Consider the following 21,920-nt stretch of genomic DNA (forward strand, 5'->3'; position numbering starts at 1 on the left):
TTTCATATTACCTTCAAAATCAAATTTTTTTTATCCAAAAATAAACAGAAAATTAATTAAAATAAGGCTCAGTTTTATATTTAACTAGCGAGGGGTACCCGGCGTTGCCCAGGTGTTTTTCGGTGTGTGTGAAAAAACCTCGAAAATGTGAAAAAAAAAACAGGTGCCCATGAAAAAAAAAACAAAGCCTTGACGACGCGCAGTTGAAAAATAGTAAAGTGTTAAAAAAAAAAAAAAAACAGGTGCGCGTTTTTGATTGACGTGACGGCGATAGGTATTCAGCAGTTAGCATTTTGTGCGGGACAGTTTTGAATGAGGTGAATAAATCGGTTTGTTTTGAAAAACCCGCTCCCTGTTTATTAGGGGGAGTGTCTCGTCTCGAAATGAAAGCTACCGTCTGCTATGACGAAGTCATTGAACAAACGTTATTTAGCTCTCTAGAGACCACTGGCTCTGAGCCTGAGTTTAGAGTCGAGTTTCGCTTTTTGTTTATACCGCAAACCGAATGTAACGCGTGCCGATGCGAGAAATATGGAATAATTAACGTTTGAAAGTCAATAAAATTAAATAGACAGGCGAGCTCCGTGGTTAAGTGTGAGATATTACAATTTATAAATGATATAAAAAGTTTTAAGAAGTTGCGAAGCGAGAGCCTTTTGTGGACATCGAGGAAAAGCGTACATACATACATACATACATACATTTTCGCTTTTATATATATATATAGAAAATCTTTTCTATATGAGGATAAAATTATGCAATATATCAAAATGAAATGTCGTAGTGACAGGATGTATAAAAAGACAAAAAGAGAACATAATTTAACACAGAAATAAAATAAACTGATAGTTGACTGGTTTTGTTTAAATCAACAAACATGTTCATAAAAAAAAAGGAATATTTGAAATTTATTGAAAAAACCACAAAACAGAAAAGAAGAGGCGAAACAGGATGTTTTTTTTCATGTGTGTAACTATTTGAAAAATTTATGTGGTGTATGAAAAAAAAACTAATTGGGGAAAATGAAAGTGTAAGAAAAATAGTACTTAGTTGGGATGAGAGCTTATGCAGTGGTGAGGTATATATAACACATACATAAAAGGTGTGTAAAAATGTACTCACACTTTGAATGACGATAAAACCTAATGAAATGAAATAGCTTTGAATATTGAAGACAAATGTAATTTAAGAATCATGTTTGCAAATGATGACTATCATGGTTTAGACAATGCTGATAACAGTTAAAGTGAGAGTACATGTTTTGAGACACTGTATCTGTGTATGTGTATATATATATATAGCAAGGAGACCTGATGTCGTTCAGGATTGAATGAGAATCGATAAATGTTCCACCTTTCCATACATTTATTGTCATGGAAATCCGTGAAATCGCCCGTTTTTTAAACAAATCAATTAATTGCCTGCTCTAGTTTGTACACTGCAGGGGGAGAGGGCTGAGAGGAAGCTTCACATGCATCCCCACTATAACTTAGTCCACAATACATTGTACTGTAGAGAATCTACTGTTGATTTTATGAAATTATCTTTAAATAATGACTTGAATTAAAGTTTAAAATGCAAAAATCAAGTATCATGGTTCAATTATGTTTAAAACAGAAACATTCATTTTGAATGCACCCCTATCTTATAAAAGAATCTACAGTTGATTTTATGGACTGGACCCTTCTCCTTGTATAGTGGAAAAAAACTTCTCAAATGAACTTGTGATATTAGGTTGTATAAAAGTATTAACTTTGGTCAAAATTGAACTTTCTTTAATCGAATGTTTTTGATTATCATTTTTTTTATACTTATCAGATGCATTCCAATACAAAATCTACGTAAGAATACTCCCAGACACATCAAGTACCTTTGTGTGAATTTTCAAAAAAGAAAAAAAAAAAATCGGCCCAGCTGTTTCTGAGTACATAGGGATCCAACTCACACATACATGCATAAAGTTCCTTTTATATAATAGTGTGTGTGTGTGTGTGTGTGTGTGTGTGTGTGTGTGTGTGTGTGTATAAATATAAATTTGATACTCTGAAATGTTCCTTTAATAATCTAAAACATACTGACCAGATTTACCGAAACAAATATATTGATTGAAATGTTTATTTTACAACCAAATCAAATCCTAATAATTGGTCACAAAGGAAGGGGGGAGTTACACACTATTGAATTGGCTAAGTTATGTGATAGCTTCACTCTAGCACAGATTTTATGCTTCAAAATAATTCATTTCACAATTTGTTTCTTTTCAGTTGGTGCTATTTACTTAACACAGCAGACACATATGCAGAATTATCTATATCTATATTATATTTCTGCGTCTTTCTGTCCATTCTACTTTTTCTTGGAAACTACTGGGCTGATCTGGTTGAAATTTTTTATATGCTTTTGTTATGATAAGGTGCAGTGAATTAAATATGATATCTGTTCAATGCACAGTTAGAGATTAATATATTAATAGTATTTAATGTAAAACTGAGCACAAATTTAACCATAATCAACCATCAATTTGGCATATAGCATCTATTCTAAGTCAAAAGATTATAACTAAAAAGTCTAGTATTAATTACATCACCACCATGTTCATTTAGAAAGATCTATTCATGTAATATACCGCATAAGGATCAAAGCAGTTTATGATTTGAAAACAAAAAATGCATAAAGGATTAGGGTTAAAAAAAAAATATTAAGCTGAGCCCCTTCCCCTTCATCACACACAAAAATAAGTTGATTCAGTTAATAATGTGAAGAAAATTATTAAACACATTCTTAACATTAATTGATCCTAGCCTTAAGTCAGGATAAAAATGAAAAAGTGGTTTCATTTAATGTCAGTACTAATTGACTGTTTGGTTATGAATTAGCCATTTCTTGTCTGTTTCATAATTCACAACTGGAAACATTTAGGTTGATAAAGGACCTCTTATAGAAGTACCAGCAAAAAAAAAAAAAAAGAAAAGATCTTTACTTGTTACTTACCGATTGACAGCATTCCACTTTTCAGATCACCAGACATTTCATTTGCAATGGCCTGTTGGATTTCACGATTATAAAGACGTTTATAAGCATCAAATACAGCCCTCAACTGTGCTGGACTTTGCAAAACCAAGATAACATTGAATTGCGATTCATCGGTTCCCCATCGCTTTTCTCCGGCTTCGTAAAGTTTCTAAGAAATAACAATAACACAAGCAAGTTACAAAAAGAAAATTTGGATTTTGTAGAAATAAATTGTTCTCGAAAAGAAAATCACAAAATGATTTAAAAAATAAACATTTCATGATATAATAATTATTACACAAAATAATATCATCCTAACATAAATAATGAACAATGTATATATACTAGCATAAGTACCCGTCATTGACTGGGTTCAAAAACAGTCTACAGAAAATGGACTCTGATTTATGAAAGTATGATAAGTTATGAAAAGGAACGGTTGTAAAGAGATAGCTTCGAATTTGGGGGTATCAAAACCAAAGCAAAATATGATGAAAGTAAAAATAAAATAAACCTCTTAATTTATTATACCATACCTGTTCACACTGAAACACTTATCACAATATTCTGTGGATCTATTTTAAAAAACCTTGTTAAACTTTGTGACATATTTCCATTCTATGGAGGTCAGGTACGAACGAACACCCCATAATTTTATTATACCATATTTCTTCAAACTGAAACCTAATTATCAAAGTATACTTACGCAGATAGATATGAAAAGTCTTTATTAAAGTTTGTCCCTATTTCCATTCCATGGAGGCCAGGCGCGAACGCAAACCCCACAATTTTATTATACCATTCCTATTTAAGTTAAAACATACTTATCAAAGTATTCTTATGTACATATATAAAAAACACTTGTGAACGTTTTTTTTTAAATTTTTAAATTTTTTATTTCCATACTTTGTGGACCAGGCGCGAACGCAGACCCCACAATTTTAATGAACCACCGTTCTGCCAGATCAAACATACCCATTCCTGTGTCTCGATACATCTTCTATCATTATATGTAATCAGTTTTTTAAAATAGTCAACCATATAGGAGCCTATTCGTGACCAGACACACCCAGATATTCAGCTTATATATATATATATATATATATATATATATATATATATATACACAGAAAATCATTTGTAGGCAATTAATGGGAGTTCACAGCTATTAACATAAATCTCGCAAGTTTGAATTATTGTTGAGTTATCTCTCTTTGTTTCTTGTTTTTAAAATGGCAGCAAGACAGTCTTGCTTCGGTTACTTATATAATTTGATTTTCTTTATAAAAATAAAATTACTTGCTAAATTTATGTGATTTTTTTTAAATAGATTTTTGTTTTTTCATGGGTACATACATCATACAGATTTTTATTTATTTTTTATTTTAATATAGGGGAAATTCTAGAAAAGAAACGATTTTTCTTTCTTTTTATGGGGGTGGGGGTCTGGACAATTCTTTTTTTTTTTTTTTTGCTTTTGGCTTTACAAAACATGATCAAGATTTGCAAAAGGATAAAAAAATAATAACGTCTATGTTTGGTGCATGTTAGGTTAGGAAGCCAGTATCTTCAGACACCCTGATCTGGTAGAACCAGAAAATGTTAAGGGGAAGGGAGAAAGCAAATAACAGGTCAGATAATTTACCATGTTGTCTGAAGTAAATTTGGAAAGAAATCCTTTACTCTATTTCCATAATGAGACATTTTCTTTTTGTAAACTGACTGACAGTTTTTTCTTATTTTCTTTAGCTCCACCAACTGAGACTTTATTTTATACGGATACTAATAGGCTGCCTAGCATTATCTGGTTGTAAAATACGCATAAATATTTATTTTTGATTCATACAGAAACTGAGACATGTGCATGCGTGTATTATGTTTTTTCTAAACAGTTCACTTCTTGTAAGTTAAAAAAAGAATACTTAAGCTGAGATCATAACCATAACCGAAAGATAGTGAATCAAATATGATAACCATTAGGCCAGCTTCGCACAATGTTTAAAAAGTGTTTTCAATACTACTTATTTTAACATAATGTGAACGATTTGTGCATGTGCAGTCCTGAAACAGTTAACAAACAGATAAAAATCTGATGACATGCAAGTACGAAAATTTTCAATTTTGACCCCTTAGCAGCCCTTTTTTTGAATGAAAACCAATTAAAAAGTTTTCCACATGTCTGAATACCCTATATACCAAATTTCAAATCTGTAGATTAAAAATTTGTTGAGTATTTAGGTTGAGAAGTGTCCTTAAACACACATACACACACACACTCTCTCACTTTTATAGATATATAGACTAGTATGAATACTTACAAAGCGTAATTTTTTTCTGTCATTTTTAATGGAAGTATATACACATATCAACATATTTACCAGAAAAATATTTTTAAAAACAGATTCTCTTTGTTTTTTATTTTTTTGATAAGAGATTTCCTCCCTCAATAATGTTAATATTTCGTCTGGTTTTTATTAAAAAAATAAAAAGCTCTATTTTACTTACCTTAGCATCCATTTCAGCTTTTTGGAGATCAACATTTAGATTTTCTGACCGGCCACCCTAGATGAGAAAGAAAGAACAGGATTACTACTTGGTTCTTTATTTAAGATATATCTTATATATAAATGCTCCCTATCTTGGGTTGAGCATATTGGGGAGTGAAATAAACTGCTGCTAGTGTATAAAGCAATGCTCTTTATGAGTTTAGGTGTTTGGACAATGATTGAACATTGTAATTTCACATACCTATCTTAATAGCAGTCAAATGGCGTAATGGTTAGAAGTGCTGAAGGCAATCAAGTTTCAATCCTAGCTTGAGATAGCTGCATTGAAAAGCTTTGACACAGAGAAACAGTGTGCCTGTGGATGACTGACTATATATATATTTAAATAAATGTTTAGAGGTACAGAATTTATATATAGTTTTAAAAATAATAGGCGGAAGTTTCTCGAGAGCTCTTTCGGCTATCATCTCGTCAGGAGAAAATCGATAGCGAACAAAATAATATTGTGTCGAAAAATAAAGAGTTCTAATGGGGAACTTATTAAATGTGCCAAAAGTACGGGGACACTAAATAAATTTATTTACGTTTAAAAACGATTAAAATATTGGCACAATGAGGGAGAAAAAAAAAAAAAAAGCGGACTCCAAAAACCATTTAAAGATTTTGGAGTCTGTCTCTATTGTGGTGCGTCAACCTTCTTTGTGCCAGCAAAAAGAAACATCCAACGCATTGTTTCTCTTTGGGGAACTTTGAATCTTTTCTCCCGCTTTTTTTTTTTTTTTCTTTTTTTCTCCCTCGTTGTGCCAATATTTTAATCGTTTTTAAACGTAAATAAATTTATTTAGTGTCCCCGTACTTTTGACACATTTAATAAGTTTCCCATTAGAACTCTTATTTTTTTCGACACAATATTATTTTGTTCGCTATCGATTTTCTCCTGACGAGATAATAGCCGAAAGAGCTCTCGAGAAATTTCCGCCTATTATTTTTAAAACTATATATATATATATATGATGTATATGATGAGTCGTATATATATGATATATATGATGAGTCGTGGACAACGAAACACGTGTCAGTGGATAATTATATTTTTAAAATATATATGCCGCTCCCCATTTAGGGGGTACCAATTTCGTCAAAGGGAAAATTATTCCCAACACGCATTTAGGTAAAAATGCAATTCATTCAAAAAAGTATCGCTAACAAAAACAAATAAAAACATCTTTCTCTCTCTCTCTCTCTCTCTATATATATATATATATATATATATATATATTGTATTAAATACTAATCCTTAATTGTGCATTGAACAGATATCATAATACTTAGTTCGCTGCACCTTATCATAAAGGTCTATACAAAATTTTAATCAGCTCATTCCAGTAGTTTCTGAGAAAAGGTGTAACAAACAAAGAGAAATATAATATAGAAATGTGTATAAAAAGACAGAAAGGAAAAGCAATTAAACACAGAAAATAAAAATCATGGTTTCATTTGAATATCTTCAAAAAAAGTGAAAATTTTAAATTTATTAAACAATGACAAAAAAAAGGAAAGAAAATATGAAACAGGATGCATTTGGTATTCTATATATCAATACCACAGTAACTTTAATGTACATATGTATGTCATGGTTTCCAGATTATAAATTATTCAATTGGGAGATCCTATTTATTAAAAAGGAGGACAGAAGGTGATAACATACTACAGACATTAAATTAAATATATAGATACATTTACTATATATATATATATATATATATATATAGATACGTTTACTATATATATATATATATAGAGAGAGATATAGATATATATATATATATATAGATACACTAATTTAATGTTCATAGTATGTTATCACCTTCTATTCTCCTTTTTAATAAATAGGATCTCCCAATCACCGAAGACGCCATGTAAAAAACAAAATGTTTTTTAAATGATGTTTTTAGATGGTACGTTTTGAAGAAAACGTGCTTAATTTTATGTATATTTTCTTAGTTAAACCTTATTATCCTGTATTAATGACCTTCTTGGCACGATTTCTTATAGAAAATGTGTTCTTAAAATTGTGATGTAAAAATGGTTGTGAAATGTTTAATAATTTATTATTACCTTTAACATACGTACGTGTGTTATGGCTTACTTTAACAATAATAATAGACTCAGAGAAAGTTAAATGTCGTTTAATTCTATAAAATATCTTTAATTAGAAATAATTGTAATTGAAACAAAATCAACAATTATTTTACTGCAACTGTGGAATTTTCACAGGTCCTGTTAGTGTGCATAATTATTGGCAAAAATATGTGATGCGTGTGAAAACGAGATGTTAATTGGAATGAGCCACATATTTTTTATTTTAATAATTTACATCCAGTTTAAAGTTTTGTTGCTTTTCAATAAATTTCAAATCTTAACATTTGTTTGTTGATCTGAATGAAACTGGTCAATCTTTCGTTACAAATAGAGGTAAATACAGAGCTGGGAACCAAAGTAAAGAGGTCCTCATTCATTATTCGGAAATATTAGGTGGCACTTTTAGTACCAAACATAAATAATGAACTTTGCAAAGGAAAATTGCAGCAAATATGCTCCTTGTCATGGCATTAATAGATTTAAAAAAAACACTGAGATTTTTCAGAATTTTCTAAAACTACACCTGAACAAGCTGCGTGTGTGTGGTCCTCCTCTGGTGCTGCATATGAGATGACACCACAAAAAATAGTGAAGAAATGATGAATGTGAGAAGTGTGAAGGGCCAATGTTGCCTTCACATTTTTGCCAAGTTTCAGAAAAATCTAATGGATGGGGCAAAAGTTATGCGGTAAAAAGTGTCAGTTTTTGCAATTTGAGTGAATTTGTGACCTCTTTTGAGCTCCTGGGAATGCTGAATCCCAGTGAAAATGGAAAAAACGGTGCAGTTTTACACCTTGAGACATATATATTTGAATTCAGCACCATGGAAAACCACTATATAGACATACATATCAAGTTTTTGAGTAACAAGAACCCAAGTTTTCCCAGATGGGCAAACTTGAGTCCTTGTACCGGAAAAATATCCAGTAAAAAAAATGTTTAGTAAATCGTTATTGTTTTGCATTTTTTTTTGTATTTCCATACACCAAACATGGATATAACTATCACTAAACCATCTGCTGGGTCATAAGCTTCATTTCGGTACCTTACTTGCCTATAGGCTGAAATAAACTGTGTGTCTCTCTCTCTCTCTCTCTCTCTCTCTCACACACACACACACTAGGAAAATTTATAATAAGATATGAAAAAAAGAGCTCCAAAAAGCCATGTTCTTTTAGCCCTAACAGTTTCAGAGGCATGCGAACCAGAATTTTGCTAGGGTCACCCATACTGAATTTATATTAAGAACAATGGCCTCCACATTTTGGCCAAGTTCCAGGAAAATCTAATAGATGGATCAAACGCTATGGGGCAAAGAGTGTCATTTTTTGCCATTTGGGGGCATTTTTTACCTCTTCTGAGCCCCTGGCGATGCTGAATCCCAATGTAAATGGATAATGGTGCAGTTTCAGGCCTTAACACATGTATATTTGAATTGACCACCACGAAAAACCACTATATAGTCAGACATATCAAGTTTTTGTTGAGAAATATGAAAAAAGAGCCACAAAAAACATTTCTAGCACTGAAAGTCCTCGGGTATGCAAACTAGAATTTTGCCAGGATCACCCATACTGAATTTATATTAAGAACAAGGGGTTCCACATTTTGGCCAAGTTTCAGAAAAATCTAATGGATGGATTAAAACATGTCATGGATCATGCTAATGGATGGGGCAAAACATGTCAGTTTTGGCCATTTTGGGACATTTTTGACCTCTTTTGAGCTCCTGGGGCACAACGGGAATTTATAAATGTACTGTGCACATTATTTAATGAAATACAATTTGTGGCAAAATTTCAGGAAAAACTAATGGACAGTTATCTGGCAATTGTCCGGACCAACATAGGCCCCTCTCTGATAAATCAGGAGAGCAATACAGTTCTGCCATTTTTTTTTTTTTAGATAAGGGTTGATTGTGTTTCTTGTTTTGATCGGACTATTGTTCTCAACATTGTGCAAATAACGTTCAAGATGAGAACAATAGTCCGATCAAAACAAGTAATTCATACACCTGACGTATACTCTTTGTATGCATAGGTACATGCACTTTTGATGAACTATAGAAAACCTGAATGATGTACACAATTATTTTTTTCTTTCCTTTTTTTTTAAATTTTGAACTTTGCCTTCAGTATCATTCTAGACTAAATGGTATAATTCTCTTTTAAATGTCAAACATAATAAAATTTCATTATCAGCACAAATATTATATTTGTGCTTATACACAAAAATTATTTAAATTGAAGCTTTTTTACATAACATAGGTTGCAGTTTGGATGGAGAGAATGATTAATAGATTAGGGTCCAAAAGATTAACCTCAACAAGTAAACAAAAGTAAAAGTATTATGTGATATCTGGAGAAAATGAAATTCAATCTTTTTGACAGCAGATACTCAAATAAGACAGTCATACAAAAATAAAACAACAATCATGGGGTTGAGTGTAAGGTATTAACTAAATAGAGTTCAGTTCAGACTGTGTATTTCTCATATATGAGTAAATTACTAGAATCTGTGTTAAATAGAGAAGTAATCAACCATCTCAGCGAAAATAACCTCCTTAGTGACATGCAATATGGTTTCCGTTCTACTAGACCTACAGCAGACGTGCTTACAGTTTTATCTCACAGGATTAGCAAATCTCTCGATGGATGCTTCCTCTCCAGGGCAATTGCTCTTGACATATCAAAGGCCTTTGATAAGGTATGGCACAAGCGTCTACTTCACAAGATCTCCAGCTATGGTATAGCTGGAAATGTCTTCTCAATCATTAAATCATTTCTCTCTGATAGGTTAATAAAAGTAGTTGTTGACCGGCAGAAATCAGAAACTCTCGGCATTAATGCTGGGGTCCCTCAGGGGTCCATCCTGGGCCTAACTCTTCCTAATCTACATCAATGATCTTCCAAATCACATCCTTACATCATTCGTAGACATTTATGCAGACAACACCACCACCTATGGTAGCACATCAAAGACTGTAAACGACCGAGGTCTCTCTGATTCTCTCTCCTCTGATCTTGAGCACATGGTACAATGGAGAAAGACGTGGCTGGTTACTTTTAATGCATCTAAAACCAAGCTTCTATCCTTACAGCATCAACACTCTGATGCCTATCTGGCATCAATTGAAATGAATGGCTCTTGTCTTGAGAAGGCTTCATGTTTTGATAAGCTTCTGGGCCTGACATTTACTCCTGATCTGAAATGGAACACATATATCAAATCCGTAGCCAAGGCCGTTGGGAAAATGGTAGGATCCTTCTACCGCTCCAGTAGATATTTCACTCCTGGTGCAATTCTCTACCTATATAAAAGCCAGGTACAGCCAATAATGGAATACTGTTGTCACATCTAGGCTGGAGCTGCTAGAAGCTGCTTATCCTACCTTGACAATGTTCAAAACAGACTTTGTAGCTTAGTGAAGGATGCCCTTTTCTCTACCCTACAACCTCTTTCCCAGAGGAGACGTTGCGAGCCTGTCTTTGCTTTATCGTTATTTCCATGGCAGGTGCTCGTCTGAGCTCCAATCTATGGTCCCTCCTGGACAAACTTTCACAAAAAACACTCGTCTAGCCAGAACCACCACCAATAGTTTCTCCACACTCTTTACCTGTGCCTAAACCTAAACGTAGATTCCATGAGCAGAGTTTCTTTCTTCGAACTGCACGCCTGTAGAACTCCCTTCCTTTGGTATGCTTCCCAGGTGACTACAATTTGAGTGTCTTCAAGTCCAATACAAACAAGTTCTTGATGAACTGTACCCCTATATAACCCAACTTACAAAAATCCCAATATCTATGTTAAAAACGCTATAATCACATTGACTAATGTATATCCATTAACCCTTATCCTCGAGTGGCCTCTGGGCCTTGATAAGTAGTAATTCCTTTATAAAAAAAAAAAATTATACATATATATATTTCTCTTTGGTTCCCATAATTCTTCATTAACTAATAATGTGCAACTATGTACTCTCCCACTCAACAATTAGCACTTACCCCAGCACCATTTCCGTGGTCTTCTCTATCATCTTTTAGTCATTTCGTTGTCTCTCACATTGACAACTGCCAAAGGAACGTGTAGTGGTTCAGAAGTATATAAGAAAAAAAATACAACCCAAAACATAGAAACCACAAACTCTTACACATTCCATTGATTTCAGTTGGGTTTTGGCTGTGTGCGTGACACCATCATAGAAAATGACCCTCTAAACTCTAATAATTGCATCTCAGTCATCTGTCGAAGCTATGTTTATTTGTTGATCTCTTCATCTGCTTTGAGCCACAACCTGCCTTCAACTATGCCAAACTGGAAAACTATCTTTAACTGTTGTAAACTCACTCCCACTCCTAAAACTAACTCTAAAATATATTGACATTTATGGCGAGTCTTTCCTCACAGTCACCACCACTTCTTGATTAACTATCCTATTTCAAACAGCCTTTATGTGTCTCAGTGAATCACTTCCTCCACGCATTGTCTTCCTACTAACCTCACTTCCTATACTTTTCTTTCTTTGGATTAGCTATTTCCTATTTTGCTATTAATTTTTCATCTCTTTTTGAATAGCACCATAATAAATCCTACATTTTAAATAAGCCTCAGTATCCATGTGAAGTTGATGAAACAAGGATAACTATATGGATATGCTGACCCATGTGTATAACAAATTTATACATACCTAGGAACTAAATTCAAGCTGGATAATATAGGAAAATGTGAGCAGAACAAGAGATTATTGACATAATCATGTTTAAATGGTTTTGGTTTAGTAAATGTAGAATCAGGGCTGATACTAGGAACTGCATAACCCAATTAGAAAAAATTTCATACAATAAACAGGACATACAAACAAACAATAAAACAAATACACATGAAATGGTACAATAAAATTTTGAAAGCCAATAATGGCATTCATATGAATCATTAGGGCTCATACTATTTTTTTATCCTTATCCACATAACTAATATATTGTAATATTATGCGCTTAGGACACAATAATTACCATTAAAATGCAATAAAATATGATCTTATGACACTACCTGGCCCAACCAACAGGTCGCTGACCCCAGACATTGTGTACCATAGTTTTGTTTTTCATTTTTTATCATTCTTGTTCTGGCTTTGTCATCGTCTTTTTCACACTGGTGATTGTCGATGAAGAAAATAAAACATAACACTACACAAGAAAAACACAGATGCACATATATGTCGATTGGGTGTGCATTTCTACATTCTAAGGTTCACATTTACGTCCTGTTGAGGCTGGGTTCATCTTAATCTGCCAAAGCTTTTTTTGATCTGGCCGAAACCACGATCTGTCTCCAAGTTTAGTCAAATTCCAACTTCACTCTCAACTTTCCTGCATTAGCATTTAGTGCATTATTCTTATTGTACTCATAATCAGAATGTCAGAGTGTTGAAGCAAGGGAGATAATTAATCTTTAAAATAAGTTTGCAACCATGGAAAATTAAACAAATTTTGAGCATAATAGAATTCATTAAATAGATTAGTATAGATGTGACCAAATGATCGTCCTCATAATCACACTATAATAAAACAACATAAAATGTAAATTGGTTAAGCTTTGGAGTGTGTATGTGTGTGCGATACTATCACGTAGCGTAGGACGAGAAACGTGAAATGTTATCCGTTGCTAACTGCCTAGTCACAGCAGTCCCCAGCAATTTTCTTCTTGGCCTGATCTACTCCAGCGTGGCTTCAACTCTAATTTCTCTTAGAGGACCTTTGAGTTGCCAACTGTTGCAAACTCCAAACTATTCATAAACTGTCTGTAACTGTTGTAAACCATCGTAAAATACATTGGCACTCGGAAACTAATTCTAGACATACTGACCTATATTGTCTGGCTCTAAATCACTGCCACACCTTGATTAACAATCCTATTTTAGTTCCCTTTGTGTATCTTGAACAATTTTCTATACCTTTAATAAACTTATCTCCGTTTATTTTTTTTGGTTACCTAACTCTTGGGGTGGGGGTGCTAATAGTATCACATAGATATTAATAAAACTAAACTCTAGTTCAAGAAATTACAGATGCTGAAAATATTTTTGTGATTTTTAAAAGCATGGTTTAATATTTAACTAAAACCGAGAATAATAATTTAATATTTAAAAAATAAAATACTTACAGTCGATAAGGACACAAGCAATCTGCAAAAATGTCCTGATGTTTCACTTTTTAACCAATTTTCCAAAGTTTTCCCTGTAACTATAAATAAAAAATTTCTTTATTAAATTATGAGACAAATTCAAGTGTGTGCACATTTGATGTGTCAATGTAATTTTAATAATAAAACACTGAATTATTCGTTTTTACTATAAATTATTTCTTAAAATCACAATAGAATAAAATGGAATGTAAAAAGTTCTATTTAAAAATTAATTTCATTATAAAATTTAATCCACCAGAACGCATTTCGTTTTTTCATAAACAAGTCAGCCATCTTAAATCTTTTAATTCCCAAAGTATCTAAATTTCTTTACTACCGAGTTGAAACTTTGTGTAATGACCAAAAATTGATTAGAATACATAAATGAAAAGCAAAATATTTTATCTAGAAAGCAAAATGTCGACTCTCCTATAAATAGAACACTGGGTACATGTGATATACGAGGTGGAACAATAAAAGTGTCACCCTAAAGAAAATAACACTGCAGCTTCATTTTAAAACTTTTATTGAAAAACTCAATTCAGGTAACTTAGTAGAGCTGACATCTATTCAAGTTCCGGACCCATATCAAGGTGCCTCGATATGAGTCTGGCAAATACTCAGTAGATGGTGACGATCAGGCTAGCTTTGGTGTTGTGGGAGGTCATGTTGGTGATGTTCTCAACATATGATCAAACAAAGTAGTCCAACGGGTTCAGGTCAGGGGAGGAGGGGAACCAGTGAGAGAAGGGTACAAAATCGTAGCACTCCTTCTGAAGTCAAGCTTGGGTCTCTTTGGTCTTTTTACTCTATAAAATTAAGTCAGCTGGATTTTCAAAGTCAAACCTAAATAGCAATCTATGTAACTATCAATGTTTGATTCAGACTAGCCTAATTTTTGTTGGTTTTTCATACTATGTTGCTGGCATAAATATAATTGCTTCAGATTATTATTTTTTATTGATAATTTTTTTTACCAGATAGAAGTAATGTTAAAATAGATACATTTTTCCTCATTGCCATAGACAACAGAGTGAACTTAAGCTTTTCATAAAAACATTTCTGCAAATTTGTCCTCATACTTCTGACAACTAATAACTAACAATTATATGCATAAAAAATATTAAATTAATTCTTTGTTTTACCTGATAATAAGTAACTTACTTCTAATTTACACTTAATCCATGTAAATGATAGATTTTAGTGCTTATTTAGAATTACACTTAGTTCAGGAACAAAAATACAGAAAAATCTTCATTGAACGAAAATGTCATATTCCAAAAATTACATAAATTGATCAAGTAGTTTTCTATTAAGAAAATCAAATTTTATGAGGAAGCAAGGAGGAGGCCAGGAGTCGCCATTTTGTTTTACAATTCAAGGGCCATAACTCAATTTGATTACCAAAATTTTGTTTGTATTCAAAATAATTAAAACTTGCTAATTGCTAAAATTCGTAAAATTTGATTTTCTTAATTAAAAAAAACTACTTTATCAATGTTCATCATTTTTTGAATATGACATCTTCATTCCCTGACGAGTATTTTTGTTGTTTTTTTTTTCATCAAGTTTAATCCAAATATGCACCATTATTTTTAATGCTTTGTTTTGATGAATATGAGTCAAAAATATGGATTTAAGCAATAATATCAACACAGACTCAACCTGTAATGCCAATACTAGTAATGGGGTGATGCCAATATTTTTCCACGATTCTGATACAATTACCAATTCTAATTCTTTATAAATTTGTAAATATTTAACAATAGGTTTGTTATTTATTTCCGATTACTGTAAAAACACATGTTAAATGTGCAGATATTTTCTCAAACATAAAAATACACTTGTATGAACTATAGATTTTAACTTTATTGGTAGTTTAAAATCAATAAATATTTATTATTTTATCATTGCTACCAGGAGTGGAATGATTTTGCTTTCAACAAAATCAAATAAAAAAGACAAATAGAATCGCTTTTAGCATCAGAAAATAAGCACAAACTTTTCAGATTCTGATCCCCCAAAAAGTTCAGAGTTTTCTGATTCCCAATTCTGATTGCAATTAATCGTTCCCACACTAGCCAATACAAACTTGATAACGTCAGCATGAACATGTCAATCAGAGAATAGAAAAGACTTCTTTTTCAATTATTTATTATGAACATTTCACAGCTGCCATCTTGAAATGCAGACATTAGCACATTTCCAGTTATTTAATTATCAACATTTCCAGCTTCAATTCAAATGATACGTCAAATAATAACACAGCTTGATTATTTTATTTCCATTATTAAAATGTGGATCTAATGTTGTCTTCCTATATTGTATTCTAAAAGATTGTTGTTATTGTGATGTCTGTGGTTGAATAGTGAGATCAAAACAATATAAAAATAAAATAGATAAAAACGATTATTAGAAAATTACAATTTAAAATGATTCAGTAAAAACATAATACAATGGATGATTGAATTATGGTGATAGTGGATTTGTTGCTACACTGTATTAGGAGTGTCCATGTTGGATCTCTGTCCCCTCATCCCATGTTTCTTGTAAGGGCAGATAATCCTGCTTCAGGTTTTATGACAAATATAATTTCAAGGTATAAAAAAGTTATCACCCTGTAAAAATGAATCTGCTTTTAAATGGAATAGGATTTCCCATCTAACAGATATGATAGAAATTTTATTTTGTATACTAAAATACCTGCCCCAGGATGGGTAAAATTAATTCTCCAAACAATTTTTCATCACTTATGTCCCCTTATGAAGATTAAAACTGAGATATAATGCGACTAAAACTTATGCATAGAATCCTTATTCTAATTTTGATCGACATTCAATAATTTGGATTCTAGAAAAATGTCTAAGATTTAAAACTTTATAAATTGAAATTCAGGGAATCTTACTTTATTGGGGTGTAATGACAATGGATCAAATTCAATGCGCATATGATATATTTGAATTTTCGAATGGGAGATAGTGCCTATATTTTGTCCCCTTATATTCTTAAACTTAAAATGAGTTATCCTCTTTGCTGATTTGTGTTTTTAGGTGATTATTTAACAAGGTCTCATATTAGCAATCAATCATCGGTTTTAAAATATATTATAGCTAAGTAGATTATTATATTACCAATAATATGGTATAACAATCACAAATGAAAATTAATTAATCACAAAGTTTGAAAATTTAAGATAATTTTATATCTTAGATCATCATTTCATCAACAACTTACTTTGTTTGAAGCAATTACTTATCTCCATAATTTCTTTATTTGTTCGTGAACACATAATTTCAATGAGTACTTCCTCATCTGTTCCAGCGCCCTTAAAAGAAAAAAGAAATTTAACTATCAAAAAAAAGTGAACATTTTCATGTTAGAAAAAAAAAAAGATTTAATAGTAACTATTGTAATGAAGAATTAATATTTTGTGAAAGATGATAATATATATATACAAGGGGCATTCCAAACGTAATGTCTCTTATTTTTTATTCCACCTGAATTGATCAGAAGGGATTGCAAATTGTATTGTCATGTTGACTGAACTTATGTATTCATGACTTGAAAGTTTCATCTATCTGTTGCAGATATTAACGGCGTGGACATGCATCAGAAACAGAGATGCATCATTGAATTCTTGGCAAAACTGCATTGAGAATGGTGGTGACTATGTAGAAAAATAAATTCTGTGGCAAAAAGGTTGTTCATTTCAATGGTACCCCTCAAGTTTTCATAACTTCAATTTTTTAAGTTAAAAAAAAAAGAGGCTTTACTTTTGGAATAACACTCGTAATATGTGTGTGAACATGAGATACGTTATTAAATTATTATGCAAGTAATAATTGTACTGTATTAGTCAATGTAATTACATAATTTGAATTGAAAAGAATTCATTTTAAAATGGGAACAGTCTGAATTAACAACATGAAATTAATCACCAATTATTATATTTGCTTATTGAATGATCTTAATTTTTAAATGTGTGGGAAAGGTGATATCATACGTACAAACCTGAAATCATATTATGATATAGATTCCTAGAATATTTTTCATGTAATAAGGATATAATCTCCTATATAATAAAATGACTGCAGAAATTCCCCACTGGATCAAAGTATCATAGGTTTGCAACAACAGTTGCCACATAAAAATTCAATGCGTCAAGGCTAATACCCAATATCTTATGTAGCTTTCGAACACCATTTTAGACACATTCAGTCGTGATAATAAAAATGCTATATTGTATCCGACAAGAAATACCATCACAACATCTTTAGAGGAAGCGGTCCCTACTTTTCATACTAACTATTTAGTTCTAACACTGCTACCAGTTGTCACCAGGACCAATTCTACATTTTCCACAGATACTGTGATTACATTCATCATAATTGGCTCATAAACAAATAGATATGACATAATCTTTCAGATTTCTGATCCATAATTAATAATTGCTCCCTTCCAAAATCTGTTCTTTCTGATTGGCTGAGCGGTGAAAATTTTCATATTCCAGAATTCGATTCTTATAAATAAACTAAAAGTTACTAAAATCAAACTATGGCATCACTAATAGACATGTTTATTTGCACGGTGTCAAGTTCATCACATGCTTTGATCGTTCCAGCTGTGTTTGTGTGTATGTGTGTGTGCCTACGATACAAATCACTAATACTTGCTTTAACCAAACTGAGCCACAGCAATGCATGGCCAGGTACACCTGTTTAAATATAAAATATTAACATTTGGACAGTAGTCATTGAAAAAAGAAACTAAAATAAAAATGGGCTAAAATTATTTTTATTTTTCATACCTGGTTGGTAGATTTCTATGTCCAGTGATAAAACAGCTGATCATTTTCAAGTAAGCCGGCTGTGTGCAGGGAAATTTAGCTTCTCCCTAACAAAGTATTTCCAAAACTTTTTTAAAATGTCTAAAATCTCCATGTAATACTATTGACATCTCTTCCCCCACATCTCCCCCAAAAAAAGAAAAAAGAAAAATATAACAAAAAAATTACCAATACACACAAAGGAAACTAAAATAGGATTATCAATCAAGGTGTAGCAGTGAACCGAAACAATGGAGGTCAATATGTTTAGAGGCAGTTTTTAAGGAGTGGCAATGAGTTTTGCAACAGTTAGGGACAGTGTACAAACAGTTTTGGGTTAGTGATAGTTGAAGACAGTTTAAAGTTGGGGAGGGTTGAGGCAGGTTTTGGCTCGAAGTAGATTGAAATGAGCCGACATCAACCAACCACAAAGAAGCTCCAACAAACTGCGTAGATGTGGACTTTAGCCCTTAAAGTGTTGTTTCCCATGATGGTGTCACACATGCATCTAGAATGCAACTAACATTCACAGAATGTGTTTTCTACAGCTTCTTTTGAGTTGTTTCATTTTTTTTGGATGCTATGCACTTATGTTACCGTGCTATTTTTTAAAAATAGTATTTTCAAGTTAAATACAAGTTTTACGATATAATTTTTTATTAAATTGTTAGGTGAAAGTACAGAATTACAAAACACCCTCTCCTCCTCATGTTAAGAATGGCTTTCTAAATAACATTATTTCAGCATAGTATCATAAGTACCACTTTTATATTTGTTAACCAATGTGTTCCCCCTGAGAATGTGAAAGACGAAAAAAGAGAAGATGAAAGAGAAGACCATGGAAACAGCATTGGGGTTGTCATTTGTTGTCAAGTGAGGAAACACATATGGTTGCCCCCATAAAAAATGTTTCTTTTTGATTTTTTTTTACAAGGAGATCACCGCTAATCAAGACCCAAGTGCCATTCAAAGATAAGGATTAATGAGTGTCGGGCAGACTGATACAACACTGTTATGATTGGTAATGGTAAAAAGTTGGGTTGGGGTTAAGAAGATGGCTCATCAAGAATTTATTTACATTAGATTTGGAAACGACCATGGGATTGTGTTCCACAGACACAGTACTAGGAAAGAAACATTGCTCATGGAATTTTCATTTAATTTTAGAGAGTAAGGAATATTATTGACAGTTGTTGCAGCTAGATGATTATTTATTGCAAATGTTTTGCGAGAGTGGGGGGACCATAGATTGAAGCTCAGTCGAATATTTGAATTGCACAAACACTTTTCTTCATAAATCCTTTAAGGCCGTAAACACTTTTCAATGATTATTAAATAAAAAAGAACAATAAAAACAAACATAATAAAAAAGAATACATGCACAGAGGAGATATAGGCGTGCAAGAAAAAAAGCGAAGGAACTGATTTTGGTAGCACTACACCGAAAGTTAGGAAGTATGTTACTTGACTATAACCAAATTATTTTAGGTTTAAAGTTCTTTATATCTTTAAATATTTTTTCATAGCGTTTGTGTTGTAGAGGAAAATTATTTTGGGCTTTGCAGAACATAATTGAGTTTTGCAAATGGAAAGGAAACAAAAAACAATAATATCAATGTCTGATATTTTCAGACAGTCTAATCTAGTATCACTAGAAAATAATATGAAAATGTAATATGGTGTCATGGACAGAGTTCTTCATTTAATTCTGGGCAATTCTAGATCTTACTGCTAATAAACTAAATAAAGTAAAAATCTACTCTGAGACATTAAAAGTGTAAAATGTTACCTGCATTGCTTTTCTCAACTCATTTGCATCATACATGGCTGGCACGAGTAAAAGACCGAGGACAACATCTTCGAACTTGCCAGACAATTCGCTCTTTAACTCTTTCATCAGGTCCTTTAATAGAAAATAAATACACAAAATTGAGAAATAAATTGTATGTGAAGCTGTGAGATAGATGATGAAGAGTAATGTTGCAGGACTTTAAGGCGATGTTGCAAAAATGTTGAAAGCCGCAGTGAAAACATACATCGAGAGGATCACAGACTTATCAGATCATGAACAAAGTTTTTTTTGGAAAGATTAGTAGAATCATAAATTGTTATAAGAGTAAAAAAGGAACTCTAAATAGATGTAATTAAGGTTGATAAATAAATAGATGTAATTAAGGTTGATAAATAAATAGATGTAATTAAGGTTGATAAATAAATAGATGCAATTAAGGTTGATAAATAAATAGATGCAATTAAGGTTGATAAATAAATAGATGCAATTAAGGTTGATAAATAAATAGATGTAATTAAGGTTGATAAATAAATAGATGTAATTAAGGTTGATAAATAAATAGATGTAATTAAGGTTGATAAATAAATAGATGTAATTAAGGTTGATAAATAAATAGATGCAATTATGGTTGATAAATAAATAGATGCAATTAAGGTTGATAAATAAATAGATGCAATTAAGGTTGATAAATAAATAGATGTAATTAAGGTTGATAAATAAATAGATGCAATTAAGGTTGATAAATAAATAGATGCAATTAAGATTGATAAATAGATGCAATTAAGATTGATAAATAAATAGATGTAATTAAGGTTGATAAATAAATAGATGTAATTAAGGTTGATAAATAAATAGATGCAATTAAGATTGATAAATAGATGCAATTAAGATTGATAAATAAATAGATGCAATTAAGGTTGATAAATAAATAGATGCAATTAAGGTTGATAAATAAATAGATGTAATTAAGGTTGATAAATAAATAGATGCAATTAAGGTTGATAAATAAATAGATGTAATTAAGGTTGATAAATAAATAGATGCAATTAAGGTTGATAAATAAATAGATGCAATTAAGATTGATAAATAGATGCAATTAAGGTTGATAGATAAATAGATGTAATTAAGGTTGATAAATAAATAGATGTAATTAAGGTTGATAAATAAATAGATGTAATTAAGGTTGATAAATAAATAGATGTAATTAAGGTTGATAAATAAATAGATGTAATTAAGGTTGATAAATAAATAGATGTAATTAAGGTTGATAAATAAATAGATGCAATTAAGGTTGATAAATAAATAGATGCAATTAAGGTTGATAAATAAATAGATGTAATTAAGGTTGATAAATAAATAGATGTAATTAAGGTTGATACATAAATAGATGTAATTAAGGTTGATAAATAAATAGATGCAATTAAGATTGATAAATAGATGCAATTAAGATTGATAAATA

General features: G+C 31.5%; 1 protein-coding gene across 5 annotated transcripts in view; it reads right to left on the minus strand.

The window, feature by feature from the left end:
- The window catches only part of LOC145293120 (annexin A4-like), a 113,848-nt gene that overhangs the window by 14,353 nt on the left and 77,575 nt on the right, over positions 1 to 21,920 (minus strand). For all 5 annotated transcript variants that reach the window (XM_080139513.1, XM_080139511.1, XM_080139510.1 and 2 more), the window contains 5 exons: positions 20,459 to 20,572; positions 17,079 to 17,169; positions 13,824 to 13,903; positions 5,518 to 5,574; positions 2,992 to 3,181 (listed from right to left, as the gene is read on the minus strand). In XM_080139513.1, the coding sequence (XP_079995639.1) occupies positions 2,992 to 3,181; positions 5,518 to 5,574; positions 13,824 to 13,903; positions 17,079 to 17,169; positions 20,459 to 20,572 (532 nt within the window). The remainder of the gene's footprint in view (positions 1 to 2,991; positions 3,182 to 5,517; positions 5,575 to 13,823; positions 13,904 to 17,078; positions 17,170 to 20,458; positions 20,573 to 21,920) is intronic.

Source organism: Euprymna scolopes, chromosome 14, assembly GCF_053919585.1.
Source record: "Euprymna scolopes isolate OS-2025 chromosome 14, ASM5391958v1, whole genome shotgun sequence".
Lineage (NCBI taxonomy): Eukaryota > Metazoa > Mollusca > Cephalopoda > Sepiida > Sepiolidae > Euprymna > Euprymna scolopes.